The 27,019-nt window shown below is 34.7% G+C and overlaps 2 protein-coding genes and 1 long non-coding RNA gene across 3 annotated transcripts; 1 reads left to right on the top strand and 2 right to left on the bottom strand.

Moving 5' to 3' along the window:
• Positions 1-7,681: 7,681 nt before the first annotated feature.
• On the bottom strand, positions 7,682-8,254 carry LOC137809246 (uncharacterized). The gene has a single exon (XM_068610380.2). The coding sequence runs from the start codon at positions 8,252-8,254 to the stop codon at positions 7,682-7,684; it is 573 nt and encodes a 190-aa protein (XP_068466481.2).
• A 4,737-nt stretch (positions 8,255-12,991) lies between these two features.
• LOC137811029 (uncharacterized) lies at positions 12,992-14,959 on the bottom strand. The gene is made up of 3 exons (XR_016519035.1): positions 14,797-14,959; positions 13,601-14,697; positions 12,992-13,465 (listed from the first exon to the last, which is right to left on the bottom strand). It is a non-coding gene; the product is annotated as an uncharacterized LOC137811029 (long non-coding RNA).
• Positions 14,960-21,121: 6,162 nt separating this feature from the next.
• On the top strand, positions 21,122-26,292 carry RKD5 (RWP-RK domain-containing protein). Its single transcript, XM_068612579.2, has 5 exons — positions 21,122-21,328; positions 21,485-21,734; positions 24,096-24,343; positions 24,965-25,179; positions 25,916-26,292. Exons 1-5 carry the CDS (start codon positions 21,256-21,258, stop codon positions 26,126-26,128), a joined length of 999 nt encoding a protein of 332 aa, XP_068468680.2. The 5' UTR covers positions 21,122-21,255; the 3' UTR covers positions 26,129-26,292.
• Positions 26,293-27,019: the final 727 nt, after the last annotated feature.

The raw sequence follows: 27,019 nt of genomic DNA, 5'->3' as shown, positions 1-27,019 counted from the left end.
CTCCAGCTACTATGTATTCTGCCTCTGTTGTAGAAAGAGTAACACAGGCTTGTTTCTTGCGATGTCAAAAGATTAGACTTAATCCAATCATGTGGCAAGTTCAATATGTTTAGTTCTTGAATGCATAATTGGATTCTTAGACAGATTTATGGCACTAGTGTTATCACAATTGATAGGTATTTTATTTAAAAGAATTCCAAAATCACTTAGTTGTTGCCTTAGCCATAGTGTTTGAGCACAACAACTTCCAACAGCTATGTATTCTGCCTCTGTTGTAGAAAGAGCAACACGGGCTTGTTTCTTGCGATGTCAAAAAATTAGACTTGATCCAAGCATGTGGAAAGTTCCACTTGTGCTTTTCCTATCAATCTTGCGACCTGCAAAATCTGAATTTGAAAAACCAGTTAAATTCAAAGAAACATTGTTTAGATACCATAGTTCAACATCTTTAGTTCCTTGCAAGTATTTCAGGATTCTCTTAGTTGTATTGTAGTGTGATTCCTTTGGATCAGATTGATATTCGGCACATAGGCATACAACAAACATAATAGCAGGCCTGCTAGCAGTTAAGTATAGTAAAGAACCAATTAAACCCCTGTATTTTGATTGATCCACTGATTTTCCTGCATGATCCTGATCCAGTTGACAGCTTGTAGAGATTAGAGTGTTGATTGCTTTGCATTTGTCCATCTCAAACTTCTTAAGCAATTCCTTGCATTACTTTGCTTGATTTATGAAGATTCCATCTTTGAGTTGTTTAACTTGCAATCCAAGGAAGTAATTCATTTCTTCCAACATTGACATCTCAAATTCACTTTTCATTGCATATACAAATGTTTCACACATCTCTTCATTTGTGGATCCAAAGATGATGTCATCCACATAGACTTGCACAAGTATAATGTCTTCTTTTTTCTTCTTTATGAACAAAGTCTTATCAAAGCGGCCATAACCTTGAGAAAGAAGAAATTCACTTAGCCTTTCATACCATTGTCTACGTGCCTACTTAAGTCCATAGAGTGCCTTCTTGAGCTTGTACACATGCTTTGGATTTTTGTAGTATTCAAATCCTGGAGGCTGAGAAACAAATACTTCTTCATTAATATACCCATTTAAGAATGCACTCTTTACATCCATTTAGAATAATCTGAATCATTTTATGCTGGAAAATGCTAAGAGAAGTCTGACAGCTTCTAGTCGTGTCACTGATGCATAAGTCTCATGAAAATCTATTCCCTCTTCTTGGTTGTAGCCCTTAGCAACCAGTCTTGCCTTGTTTCTGGTGATAGCCCCATGTTCATCCATCTTATTTCTGTACACCCATTTGGTTCCTATGATGTTCATCTCAGATGTTCTTGGAACTAAGGACCATACTTCATTGTATTCAAACTAATTTAGCTCTTATTGCATAGCTGTTATCCAGTGGCTGTCTAGTAGAGCTTCCTCCAGATTTTTAGGCTCTACTTGTGACACAAAGGCCATTGTCTTACAGAAATTGTTAAAAGAATTCCTTGTTGAGACCCCTTTTTCAATTTTTCCAATCACATTGTCAAGTGTGAGATCCTTGGGAGTTTTCCACTCTCTAGGAAATCTTGCATTCACAATAGATTCCTTGACAACACATGTATCAGTTGCATCAAAATCAATAGATTGATTCTTTTGAAGAATGGTTCTTAAATCATCTACACCAGGTTCATCCAGAACAAATTTAGGCACATAACAATCAGATTCATCAAACACCACATGCATAGATACTTCCATAGTAAGTAATCTTTTGTTATACACCCTGTAAGCATGTCCATTAATAGCATAGTGATAAGTGCGTAATTTCAGTAATATTTCATATTAAAATATAGGCACTTATGAGGATTTATTGCTAATTTACACATAAAATAATCCTTAATTTATGAATTTATACCTTTTTATATTTTTTATGATCTTTATTTAAATAAGAGTATTTTATTTCCAAATTTGGTGTTAATTGCAGATTTTTAAGGAAGATTGGAGATTTGGATTAAAGATGAATGATTTGAGCTAAAAAGATAAAGATAGAAGGTCCTAAAATAGAAAAAGAAGCAAAGAAAGATTGGGCCTTTTTTATGTTTTATCATTTAGCCTATTAACGCGACACAGGAAGCAACCTAACCCTAGAAAACTAGGATAAATAGAGGGCTAGAGGCTCAACTGTAGTGTGCCAAATTGAGAGGAAAACACCATAGAGTTGTAACCCAATTGGGAGAATGGAAGGTGCTAGAAGTATGCGTGGCTAATTCTAGCCTTTGGGATTTGGAGTAATCTGCTCAAACTCTTATGTATTGAGGTGATATCTTATATGTTAATATTCAGTTCTTGATTGATTATTGGTATTGTTGTTTTACTTTTAATTTTCCGTGACAAATTGAGAATCTTAAATCTAACCGGGAGGTATTTTTAGGGTTTGGACCTAAACAACAATACTTAACATATTTGAGTGTTAGGAATAGACTTGAAATGTTAATTGCTATTAACATCTGAGCTTCGTTCTAAGTTGTTCTTATAATTATGCGAGGAATCGATAGTTAGGGAACCTTCTTAAGGATTTTATATGCGAGGAATCGATATAAATGATTTTTATATGGGCATCAATTTCAATTAAAGAACTTAATATTGACATGCTAATCAAAATACATGAGAGTGAGAGAGATTAAACCTAATCCCTATTTTTCCAATTGAAACAACTAATTCTTTGTCTGTTTTATGATTGATCATCGCCAACACAACTACTTTCAATACACTTTTAATTGTTTTTTTCTATATTTAGTGATTATTGTACTTGATAATTACCTTCTGGGCTCGATATCCGTCCTTAGGAACAATTATTACTTTTGACAAAGCGGTGCACTTGCCGTAAAAAGTTATCAAGTTTTTGGCGCCGTTGTCGAGGAACAGATTTGATTTGTTGAGTATAATTTCCTAAATATTTTAATTTTTTTTATTTGTTTTGATTTTGTTTATTTTATTAGAATTTGATTTGATTTGATTTTATTATAGATTTGCTCTTTTAAAAAAGAAAGTTGTTGTTTTTATATTATTTTCTTTTATTTTCTTTACGTTATTTGTTTTAGTTTATTTTTATTTTATTTTGTTTTGATTTTGTTTTGTTTTATTATATTCTATTTTAGTTTTTTTTTTAATTAGTTAACGTAGTTTTATTTAGGTTTATGTAACTGTTATTTATTTGTTTTAATTATATTTTATTACTAGTTTTAGTTTTTATTTTTACGTAAGCTAGTTAGTTAGAATATTAGTTAATTGTTTACAATTATAGTTTTCAGTTTTATATTTTTTAGCTTTATTTTATTTTATTTTTATTTTATTTCTAGTATTTATTTTTTATTTTTAAGTACGTTATTTCTTGTTTTTAGTGTTTTCTTTTATTCTGTTTTTAGTTTTTCTTTTATCTATATTTTAGGAAAAAAGCAACATGACAGAAGAACAAACACCACCAACACTTGAAGATTATATAAAAAGTAAAATAATAAGCATTATTTTTAAAAATAAAATAATAATAAGAAAAATAATTAAGCAAACAAATTTTATTTTAATTTTTTTAAAATATAACAACATTTTACATATTTATATTAACTAAAAAATACACTTTACATTAGTTGTTATATAGATTTAAATTATGTAAAAAGATATATTCTTAATCAATTATCGAAGGGAAGGAAGCGTGTGGCATGAAGAGTTAGAGAGTCTCGGGACGAGGCTGAAGCCGAGGTGGCCAGAAGCGTCCATGACGCAAACTGTGAGTGGTTGTGTTGAAAGAAGGTGTCATTGTAGTGTGGGGGTAGATAAGCATTAATATTTCATGTACACAATATCAAATTAATATTAATATTTTTTAAGAAATTGAGATTCTTTTTAATGACACCTTGAATTACTTTTTGTAGCTTCCTCTTTGTCACATGGTATAAAATCTTTTAAGATTTTATTTAATTTTTACTCTAAACATAAATCTTAGTTTAAATTTTTGAAGAACTCTTTTAGATTAAACAATAATTACTTTTAGAGTAAACGAGAATTTAAAATATTTTTTTAATCATTTTGGAGATATTTTGAGTTCTTATATAACAATTGGTGAAGTGAATATCTTTGTTCCTATTGGTTGACTCAAGCGTCTACGTCACACTCACGCTCAGAGTCCTTGCATTTGCTATCGCGGTTCCTGTAATGAACACCCGAAACACAAAGACAATGGGCGCCCTAGCGGTCGTTTGCACTCCGACGCTCAAGTCAGTACTAGGGCTAGGAAACACCAAAAACTGTATACCCTTGCTATTGTGTGTGTTAACGGCGCAAGAGGATTTTCCCCCCTGTCAAGTCTGTTAACTTACTATTTATAGACTGAAAACTAGGGTTTCCTGTTTACCTGAAAATGGGCCTTTCAGATGGCAGGCTCAGCACTGTTGTTACCTTACTCTCTGGATAACCTAGTGCGTGGGGTCCCTAAGTGGAGTGCAACCTCTGACGGGATGACCACCTGGATGCCTCCTCGTCTACCTGATCTCTAGGGTCACCCGCCTCTGAGAGTGCCCTAGCTGTTCACGTACCATGCATGCAGCTCACCCCTAATCGTGGCCCTTCCTGGCCATATCCTTTCAGTGGCTTTATACTTTGTGTCACGCCTGAACGCGTCGTCCACTCTATACGCATGGCACTCGTGATCTAGGCTTCTCCCTTACTGATAACTGGTGTGTGATCTGGGATCCACTTCTCGTGGCCCATCTCTACTATCTGGACTTCCGATGTCCGACCTATCAACACTGCTAAATGGCAAGTCGGTGCATCCTGATGTCCGATGTCTGACCACTCTCGGCTCCTTTGGCGTACGTGTTTTGTGAGGTACTGGCCCGCGCTGCTCGTGGGACCCGCTTACGTGGCACCAACATCACTAGTGGTTTAGTCAACGCTCGGGGATTGGTCGGACACAAGCCCCCCAGCCTCGAGCTGTAACTCATTTAGCCAAGAGGCTAAGTCCTTGCCCTTGGTGATCTACGTGGCTTTGTGCGACAGGACGTAAATACAATGCCAAAGTGACGTCTTTCTAGGCCTGTCTTATATGAGCACACGTGTCTTGATCAACGGCTAGGGTTTATCGTCGCTTACGCTTCTTAGTTTACTTTTAAACTCTAGAAAACGCACGCGTCTAATCGCTTGTTACATCATTCTCCGAAACTCTTTGATCTTTTCGCCTTCTTCGCTATCGTCTGCAGGTATGAACACTGACTTTCATTCACTCCCGCTGACTAGTTCTGGATAATTGCCTGTTTGCTTCATCTTTGCTTGGATCGCCTTTTGTTTCTGGGTTTCCCTTAAACTCTGGGAGATATTACTTCTAGTTATTGTAACGTTACGTTTGTGCCTTCTTTCTGCACATTCGCATGGTTTATCTCCATATCTCTTGAACTTTATGTGCAGGCATGGGTTTAACCGAGGAAAAACGGGCCAAGTTGACTGACATTCTCACTCGTCTTCACGGGGTTTCTAGGGACGTGGGCACTTCTCTTCAACACACTCGCGCCCTCGCCGTCGCTGCGTCTTCACCTGTTCCTTCCAACCCTGGGGTTTCGGTCCCTCTTCCTGTCGTTCAACCGTATCCCACTTCTCTCTCTTGTTGGGGTAAAGCCGTGGTGATTGAGTCAAACGAGGATTCTGCTGAGGGGCCAATCTACAAAAAACCCAATCCTACTCTGGTGATGGTATCACATTCTTCTTCCTCCGATCGCTCTGCCTCGCCCCATGGTCGCTCGACTGGTGTTTCTCTGCTCCCTGGTCTCGGCAGGACTGGTGTCTCTTCTCCTTCTGCCCCTAAATTGTCTCTTGTCCTTCAACAAGCCATCAAGGACTTTCAGCAAGAGGTGACTGTGGACCTGGATGGAGCTGCTGCTAGGGAGAAACTGGGTTTCGACTTCGAGGCGCTTCTCACTCAATTCAACGTCCTATTGTCCAGGGCTGAATCTGGGGACTCCTCAACAGCTCGCTCGTTTGCTGCCCATGAGGCGACTCTGAGAGAAGAGTTGGTCCACTTCTCAAAACTGCTCCACACCAAGCCTCAAGAGGTTACTACGCTGGAGGCGAGAGTTCTGTCTCTGCGGGTTCAGATCTTTGAGTTGGAGGAGGCCGAGGAGGTGTCTAAAGCCCAGATCACCGGGCTTGAACGAAGGTCCACCAACCTTGAGGCACAACTGGATCGGGCGAAAGTCGAGTTTCGTCAGCAAGCCAAAAGATTTGAGGAGGCTGAGGCTGACCTGACCCGAGACGTCCTGGATGCCTACGACGAAGGTTTCAAGGATGCTCTCGCTCAAGTTACTTGTGTGCATCTAGAAATGGACACTACACCCTTTTTCGCGTCGAACTTTGTTGATAATGGGAGGATTGTTCCCAGGGTCTTTCCTTGACTTGTATTGACGCACAAACTCTTTTATCTACTTTATTTCTATATGTTGAACTACATTTCGATTCTTACAACTGCTCCTGTCGTGGTGCCTGGCGCCATGATATTTCCTTGGATGTTTTGTTGCATGTTCCCCTTATCGTGAGGGGAGGTTTTCACTGTGAACCGAGTTGTTTCTCCTTGGCGTTCTTCGCAGGGAGAACAAACTCTTAATTGTCCTCATCTTCGCTTAAAGGTGCAGAGGATTTATCTGTCGAATTATTTTGTTTTCTCTTGGCACTTTCACTCACGAGGGGAGGTGTTCTCTACGAACCTACATTTTTGCTCGCAAGACTTCTAGCACAGGAGAAATTAATTCTGAACTGACCTCAGCTTCGCTCAAGGGCGAGGAGGATTTAACTAATAATTGACCTCAGCTTCGCTCGAGGGCGAGGAGGATTTAACTATTAACGTTTAACCCTAGCGCTTTCACTCGAGAGGGGAGGTGTTCTCTGCGAACCTACCTCTCCACCTATGAGACTTCTAACACGAGGAAAACGACTGCTTTACTGACCTCAGCTTCGCTCGAGGGCGAGGAGGATTTAACTGGTGAACTATTTCGTTCAACCTTGGCGCTTTCACTCGAGAGGGGAGGTGTTATCTACGAACCTACCTCTCCGCTCACAAGACCTCTAACGCAAGGAAAACAAGTTCTTAACTGAATTGTACATAACTCGGAAAAAATGCTTCAATTATCTAGGGACCTCATTAAAAAAACCCTTGTAAGGGAAAAAGAGTGTCCTTACCACGTACAATATTCCTGCTTTAACTGAAATAAACTTGTAGTCGACTATGTTCCGTGTATAAGGAACCGAGCCTTGCTTCAACGCCTAAACCTGCGCGCTTCATTCCCAAAGATCTTTGTTTTCCTAGGGGAATTGGTCCGCACCGGGGAGAGCGGGTGTGATGATACCTGAAGTTTCTCTCCAGGCTCTTAGCATACTCTGCTTCTCCTGGGCGTAGGACCTTGAAACTGACCCTGCCTTTGTTCGGGGCCCGAACCGATTGTCTAATCGATCCTCAATGGTGGTCCCGGTTTTGGACACTACGATCTTCTCAACCGGGGCTTGCTCCGTTTGACCAGGGATTTTGCTTGAGTTGGAGACTCTCTCTCCAATATCTCTTTTCCCAGAATTGCCAAACGGATCAGATTTGGTTTCGCAGGCGATTTCTGCTACGGACTCGCCGGGTTCAAGGCGGTTGACCTCAGGTAAGACACGGTGGTCCACTAGCGACCATGGACACCCATCGCCTTGTTGTGAGGCTACTCTTGTAGCATCGCTTCGCCTCCTTCTGGTCTGATTTGATGGTAATCACCTTCCCCGTCAGGTCCGGTAACTTCATCTTCATGTGCCTTGTCGACGGCACTGCCCCTAACCTGTTTAGCATTGGTCTACCCAACAACATATTATAAGTAAAGGAGGCGTTGACGACAAGGTACCTGATGCTCTCCGTACGTGACGCGGTGCCATCCGTGAAGGTGGTCCTTAACTCCAAGTATCCCCGCACCTCTACCTGGTCCCATGCAAAACCATAGAGACAGCCGCCATAGGGCCTTAGCATGTCGGGGGATAGTTGTAGCTTGTTGAAAGTCGTCCAGAACATTAAGTCTGCCGAGCTTCCCTGATCTACTAGCATGCGGTGCACCTTCCTTCCCGCGGTTACCGCTGAGATTACCACTGGATCATTGTCATGGGGGACAACATCCTCTAGGCCGGCCTTAGTAAAGACCAGGTCTACGTTGAAGGCTTCGTCGGTTCTTTGTGCTTCTACCGACATCATCGTTCGCGCGTATCTCCTTTGCTGAGAAGCGGTACAGCCTCTTCCTGAGAACCCTCCTGCGATGTTGTGGACCTCACCATGTACGGGGACTTCGTGCCCCAGGCCACCCCCTGTTGCCGCCGTGTCCTCGGTCCCCTATTTCTCTAGCAGATAATCTCTTAGGAGACCGCTCTTCACCAGCTCATCTAGCTGATGTCCCAACGCTAAGCAATTGCGTATGGGGTGGCCGTATGCTTGGTGGAACTCATACCATGCGTTCTTGTTGGGCCCGAGCTTCTTGTCGATCTTGGGAGGCACCTTTAGTCTCTCCGCTATGTTTGGGATAACGATGAGGTCTTTCAACTCCACTATGAAGTCGTGCCTTGGCGGCGCGTGATCTCTCCCATGCCCCCTCGTATTGGGCCTTCGATAAGGCTGCTGCTTCACGGGGGCCTTCATCTCTGTCGTCGTCTCGTGGATCCTTAGGGTTTGAAGACGTGCGCTTTTCACTAAGTTCTTCCTCAGCCATAATGTGGGCCACCGCGTGGCGCTTTATCTCGGCAAAGGTCTTGGGGTGGTTCCAGATGAGTGACTCGCTGAAGGGTCCCGGCACAATGCCCTTCCTAAACGCGTGCACCATCATCTTTTCTTCTGTGAGGTTCAACCTCACCACTTGCGCTCCAAAACGGTGGAGGAACTCCTTCAAAGACTCTCCTTGATACTCTTTTACATCAAAGAGGTCTTAGGAGACTGAGAGGGGGGCTCAATTCGCGAGGTATTGCGCCCTGAACAACTTTGTGAGTTGCGGGAACGACGTTACATGGCCAACAGGGAGGCTCATGAACCACTCCATCGCCGTTCCTGCCAAAGCGATTAAGGAATTCTTTCAGGGACTCTCTCTGATATTGTCTTACGTCAAAGAGATCGTAAGAGACAGGTGGGGGAGCCGGATTCATGATGTACTGCTTCCTGAACAGCTTGGACAACTGCATGAATGACGTTATATGACCATCAGGGAGGCTGATGAACCAATCCATCGCCGTTCCCACCAGAGTGCTCATGAACAACTTGCATCGCACCGTGTCAATACCCCCAACCAACATCATCTGTGTATAGAAGGTCGTGAGGTGAGCCTCTGGGTCCTCTACACCCGTGAAGGTGGCTTTGGGCCCCACGAACGTGGCTGGTATCACGGCGTCCATGATCGCCTGCGAGAATGGCATTGGAAATTCTCTGGGTGGTGTCGTAGGTTCTTGATCTTCTACCTCATGTTCCCCCCCTTGATTTCGCAAGCCCTTGCGCAATTCTTCATTTCTCGCCAGCGACATAGCCAGATCAATTTGGATGCATTCTTGATCCGCTCTTGATGCCACCACCGTCTCTTGGAAAGCCTGCATCATTTCCATGATTTGTTGCAGGGTGAGGTTTTCGCCTCCATTCGGTGCAACAGATCCTTACCTCGTATTGTGCCCCACGGTGGGCGCCAAATGTTCCTGCCGGTTGACTCAGTCGCCTTCGTACGTCTCACGATACTCCCACGCCCGATTCTTTGTGCCTTCGTTCGTGCCTTTCTCCCGATCCAACACCTGAAATCACAAAGACAAAGGGCGCCCTAGAGGTCGTTTGCACTCCGACGCTCAAGTCAATCTTAAGGCTAGGAAACACCAAAATTGTTAAGCGTAAAAGCTCTGTGTGAACTGTGTGTGTAAAGCTGCGCAAAATGAATAGCGTACCTTGTTAGGTCTATTACTACCCTTTATATAGTCTAGGGTTTCCACTGTTTCCGCTACCCAAATTAGGATTTCTGAGGGTGTGCCTTAGCGTCGCTATTACCCACTTTTAGGGCAACGTAGCGCGTAAGGCTCCCTTACTGGAGTGCGACCTTTGACGGGATGACTACCTGGGTGTCACCTCGTGCACCTGATCTCTGGGGTCACCCGTTCTGGGAGCGCCCTAGCTACTCACGTGCCATGCGTGTAGCTTCACCGCTGGAATGTGACCCTTACAGGTCGTATCTTTTCTAGTGACTCTTTACTTGTGTTACGCCTGAACGCGTCATCCACACCACACGCATGGACTCTCGTGACCTAAGTTTCTCCCTAACTGATAATCGGTGTGTGGTCTGGGATCCACCTCTCGTGGCCCAGCTCTATTGTTCGAGTCACCGATGTCCAACCTCTCTACACTGCCGAGGACACATCAGCACATCCTGGTGATCGATGTCTGACCACTCTTCGGTACTAAGGCGCACGTGCCTTACGAAACATTGACCCATGTCGCTCGTGGGACCCACCTTACGCGCCCTCATCATTACTAGTGGTCAAACGACACCCGAGGACTGGTCGGTACAAGTCTCATCTATGGCCCCTAAACAATTCTAATGTAAACCAAATTTCATAACTTTAATTAAACACAAAATAAATAAGACATCAGACATAATTTAAAGTAATGTTATCATTAACAAACCTTAAAGTAGGGGAAAAATCGATTGTTCTTAGGATATGTGGTTCTACAACCATTCCATTTGGTTGAATTAAGAATTCCCCCTCCAACCTTAAAATTGCACTCAAAACATTATGAAAGTGACAGGAAACTGTTTCTCCAGACTGATGGAAAAAGAATGACACACTTTGATTCTTCACATTATGCCCAATAATGTGTAGAATTTCACTACTTGTTCTTCCACGGTTGATCGATATGCATCTTTAACAAGTCCAATTGTCCGTATTCGTTAACATAATTGAATGAAAGCTTTCGGTCCCATGTGAATAATATCACGAGATTGTTCAGTGTAAACCAAGTACTCCATCAATTCTTGTCTGCGAAACTCTTTTTGTGATTGGAACTCACTCATAGAGTTGCTTCTAGTAGGCACCGTGCATAACAAATTCAATCCAAAAGCAATCATACAAAGGATGATCACTGATGCACCTTCAGTATATTTTTTTATTTGTTCTTGGATTTGTGAAATTAAATTCATGTTCACTGCAACAAGATCGTCATAAATTACAATTGTTTCCTCAAAATGTATCATCTCTACCTCATCATAATGTCTTTCCGAATTCATACCGAATGTGGTTACTGTTTCGGTGTAAATCTACACCAATACACTGACCCTATTTTAAATTATTTTTAATCAAAATTTTATTATAAATTACTATATCATTTAATTTCTGTAATATAAAAAAAATTATATAAATATATACAGAAATTATATTTTTCAATGTTATAATTTAATCAAACAACAAATAAATATAAACAAACAAAATAAATAATTAAATAAAATTAATGAACTATCATAACAAATATAACTATATACAAATATTCAAATTTCAAATATTTATGTCAAATGTATAAAAAAAACCTAAAAATTAAAAATATTAATTTAAAATAACAAATTCTATTTTTTATAAACAATTAAAATTTCAATAAATAATAAATTTCTACATTTATTATTAAAAAATCACTCTTCTTCTCTAAACTTTTACTGCTTTTTTTAATTACTACAACATTTTCTATAATGTTTTTAATTATAACATTAATAAATAATGTTAAATCTAAAAAAATTAAAACCCTAAAAATTATAATTTTTTATTTCCATTCTGTCACAATTTTATTTTTAAATAAATAATTATATTTTTCATAAACAATTCAATTTTCAAAAAATAATAACTTTCTACATTTATTATTAAAAAATCAAATTTCTTCTCTAAACTTTACTGCTTTTTTTAATTACTACAACATTTTTTATAATGTTTTTAATTATAACATTAATAAATAATGTTAAATCTAAAAAAATTAAAACTCTAAACATTATAATTTTTTATTTCCATTCTGTCACAATTTTATTTTTAAATAAATAATTATATTTTTCATAAACAATTCAATTTTCACAAAATAATAACTTTCTACATTTATTATTAAAAAATCAAATTTCTTGTCTAAACTTTTACTGCTTTTTAATTACTACAAATTTTTTATAATATTTTTAATTATAACATTAACAATTTATGTTAAATCTAAAAAAACCGTACAAATTACAAATATTTATTTCCATTATGTAAACATATTCATTTTAAATAAATAAATATATTTTTTGCTAAACAATTAAATGTTTAAAAGATAATAACTATCAACATTTATTACTATAAATTGAAATTTCTTATCTAAACTTTTTCTGCTTTCTTTAGTTACTAAAACATTTATTTTCATTTTGTAATTTATAAGATTAATAATTTATATCGAATGTAAAAATAAAAACCCTACACATTAGAAATTTCTATTTCTAAAAGTATTTTTTTAAAATAAATAAATATTTTTATTATAAACAACTAAATCTTATAAAAATAATTAGTATCAACACATATTATTTAAAATTAAGAAATTCTCCATAAAATTAAAATCTTCAAAAATACAATAATAAATGACATAAACAACTTAACCGGCAAAATTAATTTACTAACTTATTAACATATATCACTACTATAAACCCTAAACAAATTTAATTACAAAACCATAATCATCAAAAAAATAATATAAATGTCAACCATAAATTTAAACAAAAAATACAAATAAAAAAAAACATAACAACAGAGGAAGATCAATTCAACTAAGGATGAAGAACACCATCAAAAGAAGAGACTACAAAGTTGTGTCTGAAAAAAAAATTATTTAAGCAACACAAAAATTAAAATTCTGGAAAATACTTTAACATAACCATTAAGCAATGCATTATAAAAATATGATAATCGGTTATCCAAGCATTTTAGACACACATAATCGATTATTTATACACCTAAAAAAACCACATAATCTACTATTGTATTACATAATCGATTACCCTACGTTTTACACATATGGCATAATCGATTATGTTCCAAAAACAAAGACCAGATAATCGATTATGCAACTAAAATAATCAATTATCCACTATCTTTTACACCATAATAGATTATTCACTCCCTCCTTTTTCACTCATAATCAATTATATGAAAATAAAAACCAAGGCAATGCTTACCTCAGATCAAAGAACCACTGCGAAAGTCACTCCCTACTACTATGATGCCTCGAGAAGCTCTCCAAGCCCATTTTACTTTGAGTTTCTTTCACTGAATTATGAAGTTTCAATGCACTGGTTTTATATACAACTCAAATAACAATTAATAGGCAACCAGCTACTTCAACCGTTGCATTCATGTCATTCAAATGCATTGTTTGGTCAAAGGATTCCTGAACCAAAGTCAAGAATCTAATGTCATGCGTAAACAGTGCAAAAGTGCATGGCAGTGGCAGTTTTGTCATTGCATGAAGGCACCCATGTGAAGAATAAATGAAAAAAAGAAGGGTACATTGGTAACTACTCACCTCTAGCGTGACTTTCCTTCCTTACTCTCTCCTTTTCTCTTCATTCCTCACAAGAACCACTTTCCCCTCTACTTTCTCACCATCTCCTCCCTCACCTGCATGCACCTACGGAACCAAACGGGGGTGGTACAGGGGCCTCGTCGACTACAATGCACCCCAGAAGCAAATACTGGCTTAAGAATTTTGTTAATGCATTTGCAAGTTGATCCTTAGATCCAAAAAAAACTCGGGAAAAATTCCTATGTGTTTAGAATGTAGTTCTATTTACATTGAATTGAAACAGCAAATCAAAATTCAGTATATCTCCATTAGATCAAATTGATCGACGGTGTTTGATCCCCCATCCTCTTCTTTCTTTGGTAAGTCGTTTTGATATTTATTTTTATTTTATGTTATCTTTTGAGTAAAATTCTTCATACTTAGGATATGAAAATTATAACGGTGAAAAAGTTTGAAATCTGTAGATTCCTCCAATTTCATTAAAATAATTTTCATATCCGTATGAAGACTTTAACTCAAAAAAATAACATAAAATAAAGAAAATAATATTAAAAGACTTAGTAAAGGAAGATGCAATCGTGCAAGAATTCCTCCAAAATAATCAATCGCGCATGAATGTCTTCAAGACAACCAAATACATCTTTTCTTTCAGAATCTGACTTTAACCTTCCCTAATCTACGAAAATGAATTATTTGTTCCTGTGTAACATTATATATAGATTTTTAAAATAATTAAATTTAAATGAACGATATCTAAAATCTTGGATTTCTATCATAATTCCCAGAGTTTATCGAACATATGTCAAAGTGACGCCCAACCTTGTTTGTGCTGTAATATGTTGAGATATTTTGCAAAGCCCTAAACATAAAATGTTACTGTTGCAAATGCACATTCCGCTTTGGAAGTCACGAAGGAACTAAGGAGGTGGAGTTTCTACTCACAGACGGTTTCTGACCGTTTTGTTATGGCGACAGAGACGTTGACGTCGACTTTCACGGCTCGAAGTCGGTGATGTTCCAACTCCAGCGGTTACTCTGCTCCGCTATTGTCGTTGCCGCGAAACCCTCTCAGATTTCCACTCCCTCTCCTTCGAAATCTACAGAAAAATGCCACGGAGTAATTATAATTAATATCATATAATTAGTACTGTTATTGTTCTAAAAAGTGGAAAAAAATACGAAAAGAAAACACTGACTGAATGGACATAGCTTTTTGGTTTGCATCACCAGCATTACAGTACGGTACCGGTACCGTTAACCTTGACGTCAACATAATTGCCGATGTGGTATGTTCGGAGGTAAGTGGTGAGGGCGATGGTTCCCTTCTTCTTGAAGGGGCGAGAAAAGGAATTTCTGGTGCGTTATGTCAAATCGATTAAAATGTACATAAAGAAAATTACTGATATAAGGGTACTCGTAACTTTTTTTTTTCTTAAATCTTTCTCCTCTCTAGTAACAAATTTCAATTACAATCTCATATAAGACAAAAATTAAATTTTTGTGGATTGGACTTAATTGAGTTCCAACGCCAAGTTTTAATCTAATTTGCTAATATTATTTTTTATAACATTATTTTCAATAAAAAAATTATATTTCAATTTTATCTTTATTTATGTTAGTTGCATTGTATGTGTCTTTTTTTATCCTTGAATATGTATTTTAAAAAAAATTTCCAAATTTCATGACGAACAATATTTTTAAATGTGATTATGATTTTAACAATATTATTTTAATGAAATTAATAATAAAAATTATGATATAGAAGATAAAAAGTTAAATTTTTGAGAAAATAATTATTGGGGATATTAATGTTATGTTCATATGTGATATTCTTTTAAAATTTATATTTTAAAACGTAAATTATTTTCTCTACTTACAAATAATTGTGTAACATCTCTGCACTAAAATTAAAAAAAAAAAACGTGTTTCTCTTATGATAATACTTTCAAAGTAATTATTACAAAACTACCTATTTTATAAAAGTTTCTTAAAAATTGTATTAATCTAGTGTAATAAAAACATGGACACGCATATTTTTGTTAGTTTTTGGAAAAGAAAAAAAAAGTGGAAGTATCTAGCACTCATCTAAAAAACATGTTAGGTGTGATTTTACATCGAAATGTTAATTTGTTGATTTTTATTAAAATACAAAATAAAAGTGTAAATTAAAAAAGTTATTAAAAAAATAAATTTAAAAGTGCTTATTAAAAAATATTAAAGGATAAGATCATATATGTTTCTAGTGAGATCCTCAATTCTTAAAACTAAGAAAAAGTTGAGTTAGTCCTAAATATGAAGTTATTCTTAAATTTTGTAACTAAATGAAAAAAGGCTATCTAATTAGAGTTATTTTTTTTAATACAGCTAAATGATGTCATGGCATAATTAACATGTTTTTATACATCTAAAGATAAATTAGATTTCTCATTCTTTTTAAACAACTAGATTTCAAACATCTCACGCCTTCCTAAATTATCATTTACCTTTAAAATGAAAATTGTTTCGTGGAAAAAATATTATGTTTTTAGAAAAAATTGCATCTATATAAAAATAAGAATTTGATGAATTAAATAATTTTAGTCAAAATATTATAAATTGAATTATTTATATATATATATATATATTTATTTGGTCTTTTTGAAAATTGGTTTTTTTTTTAATTTAATATTTGAGTTATAATGTGAATATACTTATATGTTATAATTTTTTATATTAATAATCAATATGAAATCTCCAATTAATTGTCACAGAATGAATTAACATCTCAAACGTGAGAATTTAGATTTGTGGATAGTTTGAAAGGAATTCGATTATGGTGAGATAATAATATCAAATAAATGAATCAAATTGTTCTAATACTATCATATAAGTGAGTTTGTGTTCAACTCAATCTCATAAAACTGATTTTTAACACAATGTTTATACTTTGTTTATATATTATAATTTTTTATTGGTAGAAGTTCTTTCAAGTTTCCATCAATAAATTCCAGACTAGTTCTCCCTACACCATATCACTTCTGACCTGCACCCAACACTTATAGAGGAATTGACTATTTTGCCCTTAACATTCCAGATATCCATGTATGTAACACAAATAATACATTTTCATATCTGCTCATTCCGAATTGATAAGTGACTTCCAGATATCACCATCCAAAGTCTTATCAAGACACCCAACAATGACTTCTAGACGTCGAGATCCGGAAGCCTTTTTTTACCTTCCAGATGCGAATATCTAGAATCTACATTGAATGTTGTCGGATATCTACATTCTTAAGCCACTTTCCAGACACTGATATCCAAAAATACCTTTGCACCATTGTCACTACATCCACCACCACTACCACAGTAAACGGCTATACTATCACCATCTCCACTCAAAACGTCTTCACCATATATAGTAAACAAGTTCCTTTGCATGTTTTTTTTTTTAAATAAAAGTGACAATAAGATTTTAAAAAAGATATTGGATGCATGTCATAATTGATTTGGTGCAATAAGAATTAACCTAAATTTCAACTAGTCCTTTTTTTTAAGTACGAGTTTTATGGTATGAGTCCAAGCCTAGTTATTCTTGCAATTTTAACATTTGAAAAATCAAAACTAAAGTTGATTTAAAAAAAAAATTGAAGGTTTCATGTGAAAATCAATAAAACTTTTTATAGTCATTAAAAAATGGAGAAGAAATATTAAACTAGTGATACCATCTTAGTGTTTAGATATTGAGAAAATTCTAATTGTATTGAATGAAAAAGTTGTGTTTATTGAATTACACCAAAAAGTATATAAAGCTATTCAAGAAACTAGAAAAACATGGGAAGGAAAATATAATTACAGAAAGAAACTAACTGCAATAGCCCTACAATTCGAAACGGAAACTTAAATAAAAGAGAAAAAAATATTTAGTATTATAGTTGAAATATTTTATAAATTCTTTTGGTGATAGAAAATAAGTGTGTGGAAAATAATGAATGGAAAAGGAAAGAATCTCAAGAAAGTAAGCTATGAAAAAGCTTATTTGGTTGAAGTGAAATAAAGTGAAAATAGAGAAAAAAAAATAATAATTATATGTATATTTTTAAAGAAAATAAAAAATAATAAGAAATTGTGAGAATTTATTTATTTATCCTTTGGATTTTAAATTTTTGTTTATTTATGTTATTGACATCGTATTTATTTTCGATTGTGACACGGTTTAAGCAAATGGAAGAGCGAGTATCACAACCATTTGGATTGAGGTGAGCATGGTGATTTGAGGAAGGAAAAAGTGGGAGTGAATTTTTTCCTTTTATTTTCTCACATGCGTAGAAGTGTAAAGAAAGACACATGGGATGAGTTGTTTTACCATTGTGTCCTTTATATTTGCACATAGTTTGTGTTCACATATGTTTTGTTTATCCAGTTCCTTTGTTTGCTTATGCACCATTGATGAGAATAAAAAATACATGAAGATGATCAATGATGATACACTTGAAGGGTCATCTCAACAAGCAAATAAAGACATCATTACTAGGAGGAATGGACAAGGGCCAAAACATCTAAAGTTCTTCTTATTAGTCTTTTCAAAAGATGAGGCCCAAGCCCAAGAAGGTCAAGCCCAACCATGAGGAGCAAGGCCAAGGCTTTAGGAGATGAACATCATTGGATGTCTCTATTTGTAATTACCTTTTGTGTAGTTTTTAGTAGAACTTTAAAAGGAAGGTGTAGATATTATATAAGGTTGCTAATGTACAAAACAAAGTCACATCTTCCATGTGACATAAAGAGTATGTGTAGACATAGTTTTAGGAGGTGCCAAATAAAGAAACCAAGTCACACCTCCCATGTGAAGTCACACCTTCCACGTGACTTGTTTTTTGTGGGAATTTCAAATGAGTTTCATTTGAATTTTCCCACCTAAATTTCAGCACCCTCACACTATAAATAGAGGTGCCATGCTCATGTAAATTCAGAATTTAGAAATTGAAGAAAGGAAACTCTACTCAAATTGAGAGAGAATTGTGAGAGATTTGATCTCCTTCACTAAGTCTTATCTTGTGAGCTTTGGAGGGCTTCAAGTGGCGACAACTAGCACTCATCTTGGATCATCATCTCCAAGTGGCGTGTTCATCTCCTTCAAGTCTTCATCCAATTAAGTTCCTTCTTCCTTCCATCTCCATTTCCATGTTTTTAGCAATTTCAATCGATAGTTTGTCTTTTTAGGTGTTGTTCTTTAATTTCCACCGATTATTCTTGTTCTTGTGTTCTACTTTCAATTCTGCACTTGTAGCTTAATTTGATTATGTATTTGTATCTCCAATTCCTTGTGTTTGTTCAGTTCAATGTGGAATGTCACTCAATCTTGAGTTTGATTCATCTATTAGAAGGCTTTGTACTTCAATGATGATTCTCCACTTGTTCCTAATTGTTTGTCCTTGTTTTCAACTCTTAATTGTTGTATTTCTTCACATATATTGTTGTGTTCATATGCTGAAAAATGTTTATGCTTGATTCAACTCACATCAACCATAACCTTTCTTATTTGAAAAGCAGAAGATAATTGATTACTATTTTTACAATGCACAACTAATCGAATCATGACAAAGTTATTGTTGATAATCGATTATCTTGTACATTAATGGATTTATAAAAGGTATAAATATTTTAAAATATTTCATATTTCATTTTAAAATATTTTTAAAAATAAGAGTAGATTTGTAAATTTAAATTTAAATATTTTAAAAAAATTAAATATTAATCTATTTTATTTATTTATATTATTTAGTTTATGCTTAGTTATTACTTCATTTTATTATTTGTTTTTTTTTCAGTTAGTACTATTTTATCTATCTATAATATTTAATTTATCTATTTTTTATTTATATAAATTATTTAATTTATCTTATTTATTTATATTATTAAATTTATCTTAAATTATATATTAAATATTTTATTTATTTATATTTATTTTCAATTGAGTCTCACTCTATTTATATTTATATTACTTATGTTATCTCACTAATATATATACTTCTAATAAGAAATTTACATTTACTTATGTCTTATATATTAAGTTTATTTTTTTTTAAGTGGAATCTCTACCTCTTTACTCGTTATCAAAGATGAACCACAACTACAAATATTAATGAAAACAAGTACAACTATACAAATAAGAAAAAAAAATGTTTGAATTGAACATAGAGTTAATTGCTATGTATTACTAGTTGTTACTTATTACGGACCTATGTGATCTTAACGTATATATTAATCAAGTTAATATTATTTTCTATTCAAATTAATGACCCTAATTTATTTTAATATAGTATTATATTTATTAATATTCTTTTAAGTTACATTATTCTTTAATATAATCAAAATAAAAAAGTATGACGGTATAATATCTATATATATATATATATATATATATATCACAGTAAAAGAATATATATTTATGTAAAAATCTCATATTCTTCTTCTTAGTTATATATTTAAAAATAACTTTATAATAAAATAAAGTAAAAAAACTAAACCCAAAAGTTTGCTTAAATTTGAATAATTTTTATAGGACGTGAAAATAGGTTTTGAAGAGGATTTTTTTTTAACGTAAGATGTTATATTTTAGTTAATAAGCTGAAACCAGCGAAAATTTACTAATTTTGGTTCTAGAAACTTATAGTGGAAATTAAGAATGTGAAAGATTTATAAGATAATCTGGACTAAACTTGTTTAATAATAAAAAAAAAAAACTGAATCAATTGCCTTTAAAAGGAATTAGAAGAACTAAAATTACATATAATAGAAACTGAAGGGCCCGAACAACAATCAAACCTAAGATAATATATATATTATATATATATATTATATTATATATATATATATTATTTAATAAAAAATTAAATATTTCATTCCAATCTCTTGTTTTATTAAAGAAGATCATATAATTTTATTTCATTATTTTTTAGATAATTGGATGTAATTAATATTTAGTTTATTTGAAGAGACTAATTTTAGCCGTTTAGCCAACCTTGATTTAAATAATAAATTATGGATAAATTTTACACAAAAAAAATAATTATGGACAACTGATGAATTTAATTTTGAAGAAGAAACTTATGATATAATTAATGCATTGTCTTAATTAGTAATTATATTTTTAAGTTTGTTTTTTGTTTGAAACATGGGTGTTTTCAGTTTTATATTGATTTCAAACTTAATCCTTATACTTCATCAATTAGATTTCTTCTAATTTTTCTTTCTTATAATTATAATATCACTAAGAACTAATTATAATACAAATTTAGATAAATCTTGATCTGTGTTCTTGAAAAAATGTAGGTATTGAGATTTATTGAGAAGGATAAAAAACTGTATCGAGAGAATTGAACGGTTACACAATAAATTTGCATCTAGAATGAGAGAACCAAAAAAGGTGAAGAAAAATAAATGAAGAGAAAAAGAAGAGTGAGGAAGTGACAAAAGAAAAAGACTAAAGAGAAAAAAAGTACCTTATTTTAGCTGGGCATGATTCTAAACTGATCCGAAACCAACGAAAAAAGCGGAAGATCATGCAACCTTGCACTTAAAAGCTGGTTTTTGCCTCCTTCTATTAGTCCACGCTTCATGCTTCTTCCTACCCATTACTCATCTCACATTCTCATGCCATCTTCCATCTCTTCATGGATTTCTCACAGACCAACAAAACCACTTTGCTCACCAACCTACTAGTTTTCAACAACACCGTCCAACCAGGTCTTATCACCAAGCATCTCTTGATCCAGATTTTGGTTTACTTGTTATTTTCATCACATGTTTAGTTTTTTATTGAAAGAGATTATTTTTCTTTGTGGGGTGGTGGACTTTCGTTATTTATTTGTCTATTTCCGTTGTGGGGTGTGTGGATTGCAGAGTTGATGAGGAGCCTGCATGTGTACCGGCAAGGGGATGGGGAGGAAAGGACAGTTGAGAGGGAGTTTGTGTTTTCAGACTGTGGCTCCTATGTGGAAATGCAGGCTACCCCAGTTCTTAGATTGGTGAAATCCCATGTTTCTGAAGTGTGCGAAGGGTACAAAAATGGAGTATGGCTTTGTATCTTAGCGTTTCATGCCGATAACACTCCTCAATTTTGCCGCATTCCTCCGCTTTTGTTGGCCTCAAGGTATATATCTTAGCTCATATTTGTCTTTGACATTAGTCCAAAGGTTTCAAAAATGGTCTGCAGCAGAAATCAGCAAGTTTTGGAGTCAATGTGGTCGCAATTCCGGCTGCATGCCATATTTGTCTGCAATTTGGTATTAATCCTAGGTTTTGAAAAGGGTGTGCAGCAGAAATTGGCTAGTTAGGGAGTCATTTTGATCACAATTGCGGCCAAATGGGCACCATTGTTAGTGTTCAGCAAATTGACATTACTCCCAAGGTTTTCAAAAGCAGTCTGTGGCAGAAATTGGCCAAGTTTTGGATCCATTGTGATCATAATTGCAGCTGGTGTTGCCGATTTTTGTCACATCAAGGATTCCAGACAAAACTGTAACCCCTAATCGCAGTTTAAAGCCTTGCCTTAGTCCTACATACTTAGCCTTGTTTGGTCTTTTCCCCCATCTAGTGAATTGGAATTGGTCCCTTTTGAATATATGATTATGTACTAAGCTCTTAGAGGCCTCAAAAGGATTTCCCCATCTTAAATCAATCAGATTTGAAAATAGAGACTCAAAATTTTGTAATGTGTACAAATAGGATTGATACATACATTTTAACCAAAGGCTACTTTTGGGTTGTAAACTTATAATTTATAAAGGATAGGGATGTGGATTCTCTGTTTTTCCTAGAGAACACAAGATGTTCTCATCACTTGTTAGAATGAAAGGTATTAAACGCTTTGGCATATAACTGGCAGACCTCTCTGCACAAGTAATGGTGGGTCACTTCCTAATATACAGTTTTTTTTCCTTCTCATGACATAACACTTTCTTAGAAGATCCAATTTCATTTCCAAGTCTAGTTTATTAGAGTAGAAAATCTAGTAGTGTCCCAAAATTTCTTTATGTATGTTTATGGCAGTTAGTCACTGATTGTTCTAGATCAGGAAAAGTTGAAATAGCAGGAAGTGGAATGACCATGGAATGATATTAAATTTAGAAAATATATTCCCTTAACTTTTTGTAGTCCCTATGAGTGATGGTATTTCCACTTATAATTCTCACAACAAAAAGAGATACAGGGAAAGAAGATAGAGAAGTGTGAGACTTAAGGAATGTTGTGAAAGTTTTAAGTGCGAATGGCATTAATGTTATTTTATTGGTTAGATACATAACAAACAGAACAAATCTAATGCTTCAAACTAGAATAAGCAAAGTTTAGTGAGTGACAGCATCTTTGGATGAAGCAAGTGATGTTTGCTTCTACTGAAAAGAAAAGGTGGATGTGTTTTAAGGTGAAAACTAGAGACGTCCTTTCCCCAAACACCCAAAAATTGGAGATGCATGCACAGATCTTGTAGAATTTTTTTCCCTCCATCAGTAACATTTTGGTTGTCTTCCTGTAGTAAGACAAAGTAATATGTTCACTTAACCATTTTGTAATATGGCACTCAGGTTCATCTTTCCTTAAGCAATATTATATTTATATAATTGGTTTACCGGGACATAAAAGAATAACTAATACTGCCTTGTTTACACTTTGAGGAGGAAAGGGAATCAAGAATAAAGTTGATACTTTATGTATGAAGCTAAAATACTTGAATATATGCTTTGCATTTTATTTAAATTCTAAAGAAAAGGAATGGAATAGAGTAGACCAATTCCTCTCCAATCTCCACCCCCCTCACAAAAAGTTGATTTTTTACCCTCCAAATTAAAGGGGACAAGGTGATATCAAAACATGTACTGTATGTTCTTAGAAAAATGGTATTTTGCATAACTTTCTTTATAATATCAATTTGAGGGGAAGGTATACCTCAGTACCTTTAATTTCTAGAAGCAGATGACTTCTTATTTTAACTTTCCTCACCTTCTTTCTTCTCCCTAAAATACCCTAAAACTTATCTCCTATTTTTCTTCTATGAATGTCCAAATATCTATATTTTATCCTGCTTGTTATCTTTTCCTTTACAGGGTTTTAAACCTCATTTATTTCATTTTCTTCATGTTCATAGTAGAGTAAAAAGCCTATTGGATTTTCTGGGTTTCATTGAAATGCCACAGTCCAATTGTCTTTTGGCAGGAATGACATTATCTGCAAATTGCAAAATTATGCATGTATTTCTTAGCACTGTTCTTATGTTTGATATGACATGCCTATATTCTTAATAGCCTTATCTTGAAATCACTATTTCACTGTATCATAAACGTTGGGTGATTAAAACCTTGACAACTGTATGACTCCAAAATATCTCTCCACACAACTGTGGCACCACATTTACAAATTAAAAATTTTCTAGGCTTCTCCATTTTGTTTTTTAGTACTTCTACAAAGTAACTTGTAATTTATCTAACTCACTTTATTATTCATTTTGATTTCTCAGAAACCCAAAGCTTCAGATGATTCCAAACTTGCTCCGTGATCTCCACATGATCTACAAGTTGGACAGGAAGGAGGAAGACAGAGATACAACTCTAGGCTCTACAGGGGAAGAATGTCAAGGGAACAGCAACAATTTCCAACCATCAGAAAAAGTCTTTCCCGTTCTTGATCAGGATCTCAATTATCTTCCTTATGAAGAAGACGAGTCTGAGTTACTGGACAATGAGACAGATGTTGAAAGCTCACCAGGTTCAGAATCAATACTCTCGCAGTTTATTCTGCAGCTTTGCTACTATATGAACATATTCAATCTTTAAATTCGCTTGATGAAACCCAAGTGTAACCTTGAAGTTCATGACTATATTGTTGTTGTAAGTTGTAACTTAAATCTACAGTTCGGAATTGCTAATCAAATATATGAATCCTCTCTGATGACTACACTAATGGAGTGTAACATTTTAGGTTTTAAAACTTTTGATGTTTCTCACTTTTGAAGGATTGACATTATTACCTTGAATCCTGTATACCATGTTTGCTCCCAATTTTGATGACATTCCCTTTGTTCCAGCAGCTCAGTCTTATTTGTTGTATACACTTCAACTATTAATTTTTTTTTTGGATACTATATATTTTAGCGCAGTACATACTTTGCAAAGTGACATTTGCTTCACCACCTTAAATGAAATCACTGAGCTTGACTGGGATTAGTTGGGGCAAAAATTTGTTCTTGGATGCGTCTTACTCTTAGACCCCAAAAAAATGTTTTCCTATCCTGTACATTCTCCTCCCCCATATGTGAAGCTTCCTAATGTTGAGTTAATAACACCATGCATATTATTTATATCTAACAGATAAGGAATGAGTTTGCAGGTTTGCCAGGGAAAAAAAAGAGGGCACCCAGTGACCTTGTAGCAAAAATTTCCTTATCAGATTTGGTCCAGTACTTTGGCATGCCTATCGTAGAAGCATCAAGAAATCTAAAAGTTGGGCTTACTGTTCTCAAGAGAAAGTGCAGAGAATTTGGGATTCCACGCTGGCCTCATAGGAAGATCAAGTCACTTGACAGTCTCATTCAGGATCTTCAGGTCCTTCTTTCTAAGCCTTTTTAATTTGATGATTTTTAACACTCTCTTGTGATTGTTTACACACATTTCAAGAATTTTTTTATCCATTTACTTCCACCACTTGAACTAAAATTTATTTATTTTAGCATCAGCGTAGTTTCGTTGAAGTTCATGCAACCTACCTGTTGAACTAATGATATTATTTGAAATATACCGACGGATTCCGTGGTGACTTATTTGTTGGCTGTACCCAACATGCGACTTTGCTTTTCAACTAATGTTATTTTTTAAGTATAATGAAGGAATGAGTGGAGATTGGTAGCCAACATGGTTGAATACTTCAACATATGGTGCTTGATGGTTAAAAATAGTTTAATCCACAATGTTAGTTTTCACATTTTGAAGACATGGAATGGGTGAAGCTGAAAGCATTTTGAAGTGCACTTTGAAGCATTATTCTGCATATCTTTGTTATTGCTTTTGTCAAGCCTAATCAATTCAATATATTGAGTTCTCTCTTGCAGTTTCTTTAAATATTCATTTAAAATCAAGTATTAGATTATAGTCTTCGGTTGACAGATGAACTTTCACATTTAGTTTTATGTTCCCATGTGATTTATAAATCTTTGCATTCTATTTTGTCAACGTTGTAATCTCTGATTGTATTCAGTTTTGAACTCCTCCAACACGCACATAATAAAAAATGGTTTCTAATTAGGCAACATTTACTGATTAACAAAAGGTGGGACACATGCAGGAAGAGGCACAGAACCAAGAATTGGAGAACATGGAAGCAGCAATGGCAGTGGCCAAGAGACAAAAGATGTTGGAGAGTGAAAAGGAAAACATAGAGAAGAAACCCTTCATGGACATTCAAAGTGAGACCAAGAGGTTCCGGCAAGATGTTTTCAAGAGAAGACACAGAGCAAGAGCTGTTGGAAAACAGAATCCTACTGTATCCAACACATAGCACCATTTAAAGAGTTAAAGAGCAACAGAAATCATAGTTTGCTCGTTGTAGAATGAGATGAAAGTTGAAAGCTATACACCCCTTCTAACAGGGCATTTTAACCCTCATAGATTTACTTTTGACTTATATATGGATTGCAATAACCAAAAGAAACTTACAACCTCTACAGTGCTCAATTCCCTTTCCTTTTTCTCCCTCTTAATCATTGCTTCTAATTGTATAATTATGAGATTTATTCTCTAACATTGACCCGAAAGGTTACAAATTGATGAACGTGAATCATACTTAAGTAGTTTTGGAAAACCAGCAGCAACTAAGAGTTGTTTTGGGTTGAAAACACTTTGAATAAGGAATTCAGGTGTTAGGTGGTGAATAAAGTTAAAAAGTTTTTAGAAGATTCCACTGAGTGGGTCTAATACATGAATGATGATGATACTCTTAATTTCCTCGAAGCTATGTTATATTTCATTAAAGTAAAAGTGGTAGCCGCATTCATCCTTAAATTCAAACTTAAGGATAATGTTTTGCGTTGGTGTGTGTCGTATTTGACTTGATGTGTTACTGCTAACATAGTTATACAGCACTTGTGTTCCTTCACGGGTGACTTGGATTAACCAATAAATAAATATAGGGAGACAAAACACGTTATTTGGAGTCCATGTTTTATTCAGCAGTTCACACCATTTTTTTTTACCAAAATAAACCAAATATAGCATTTTTTAATAAAAGAAATATTATTTTCAGTTGCATAAATAAATATAACATATAACTTTTTATTAATTTAATAAAATTTCATAAACAAATTGACAAAATAATCAACTTCAAATTTTAATGTATGGTTACTTGTATTGTACTGATTTAATTTATTACCACATGAAGTTTTATCTATGT

This window comes from Phaseolus vulgaris, chromosome 2 (assembly GCF_051622355.1).
Source record: "Phaseolus vulgaris cultivar YP4 chromosome 2, ASM5162235v1, whole genome shotgun sequence".
NCBI lineage: Eukaryota > Viridiplantae > Streptophyta > Magnoliopsida > Fabales > Fabaceae > Phaseolus > Phaseolus vulgaris.
Note: the sequence above shows the minus strand (reverse complement) of the source record. Positions and strands in the feature narration are given on the sequence as shown.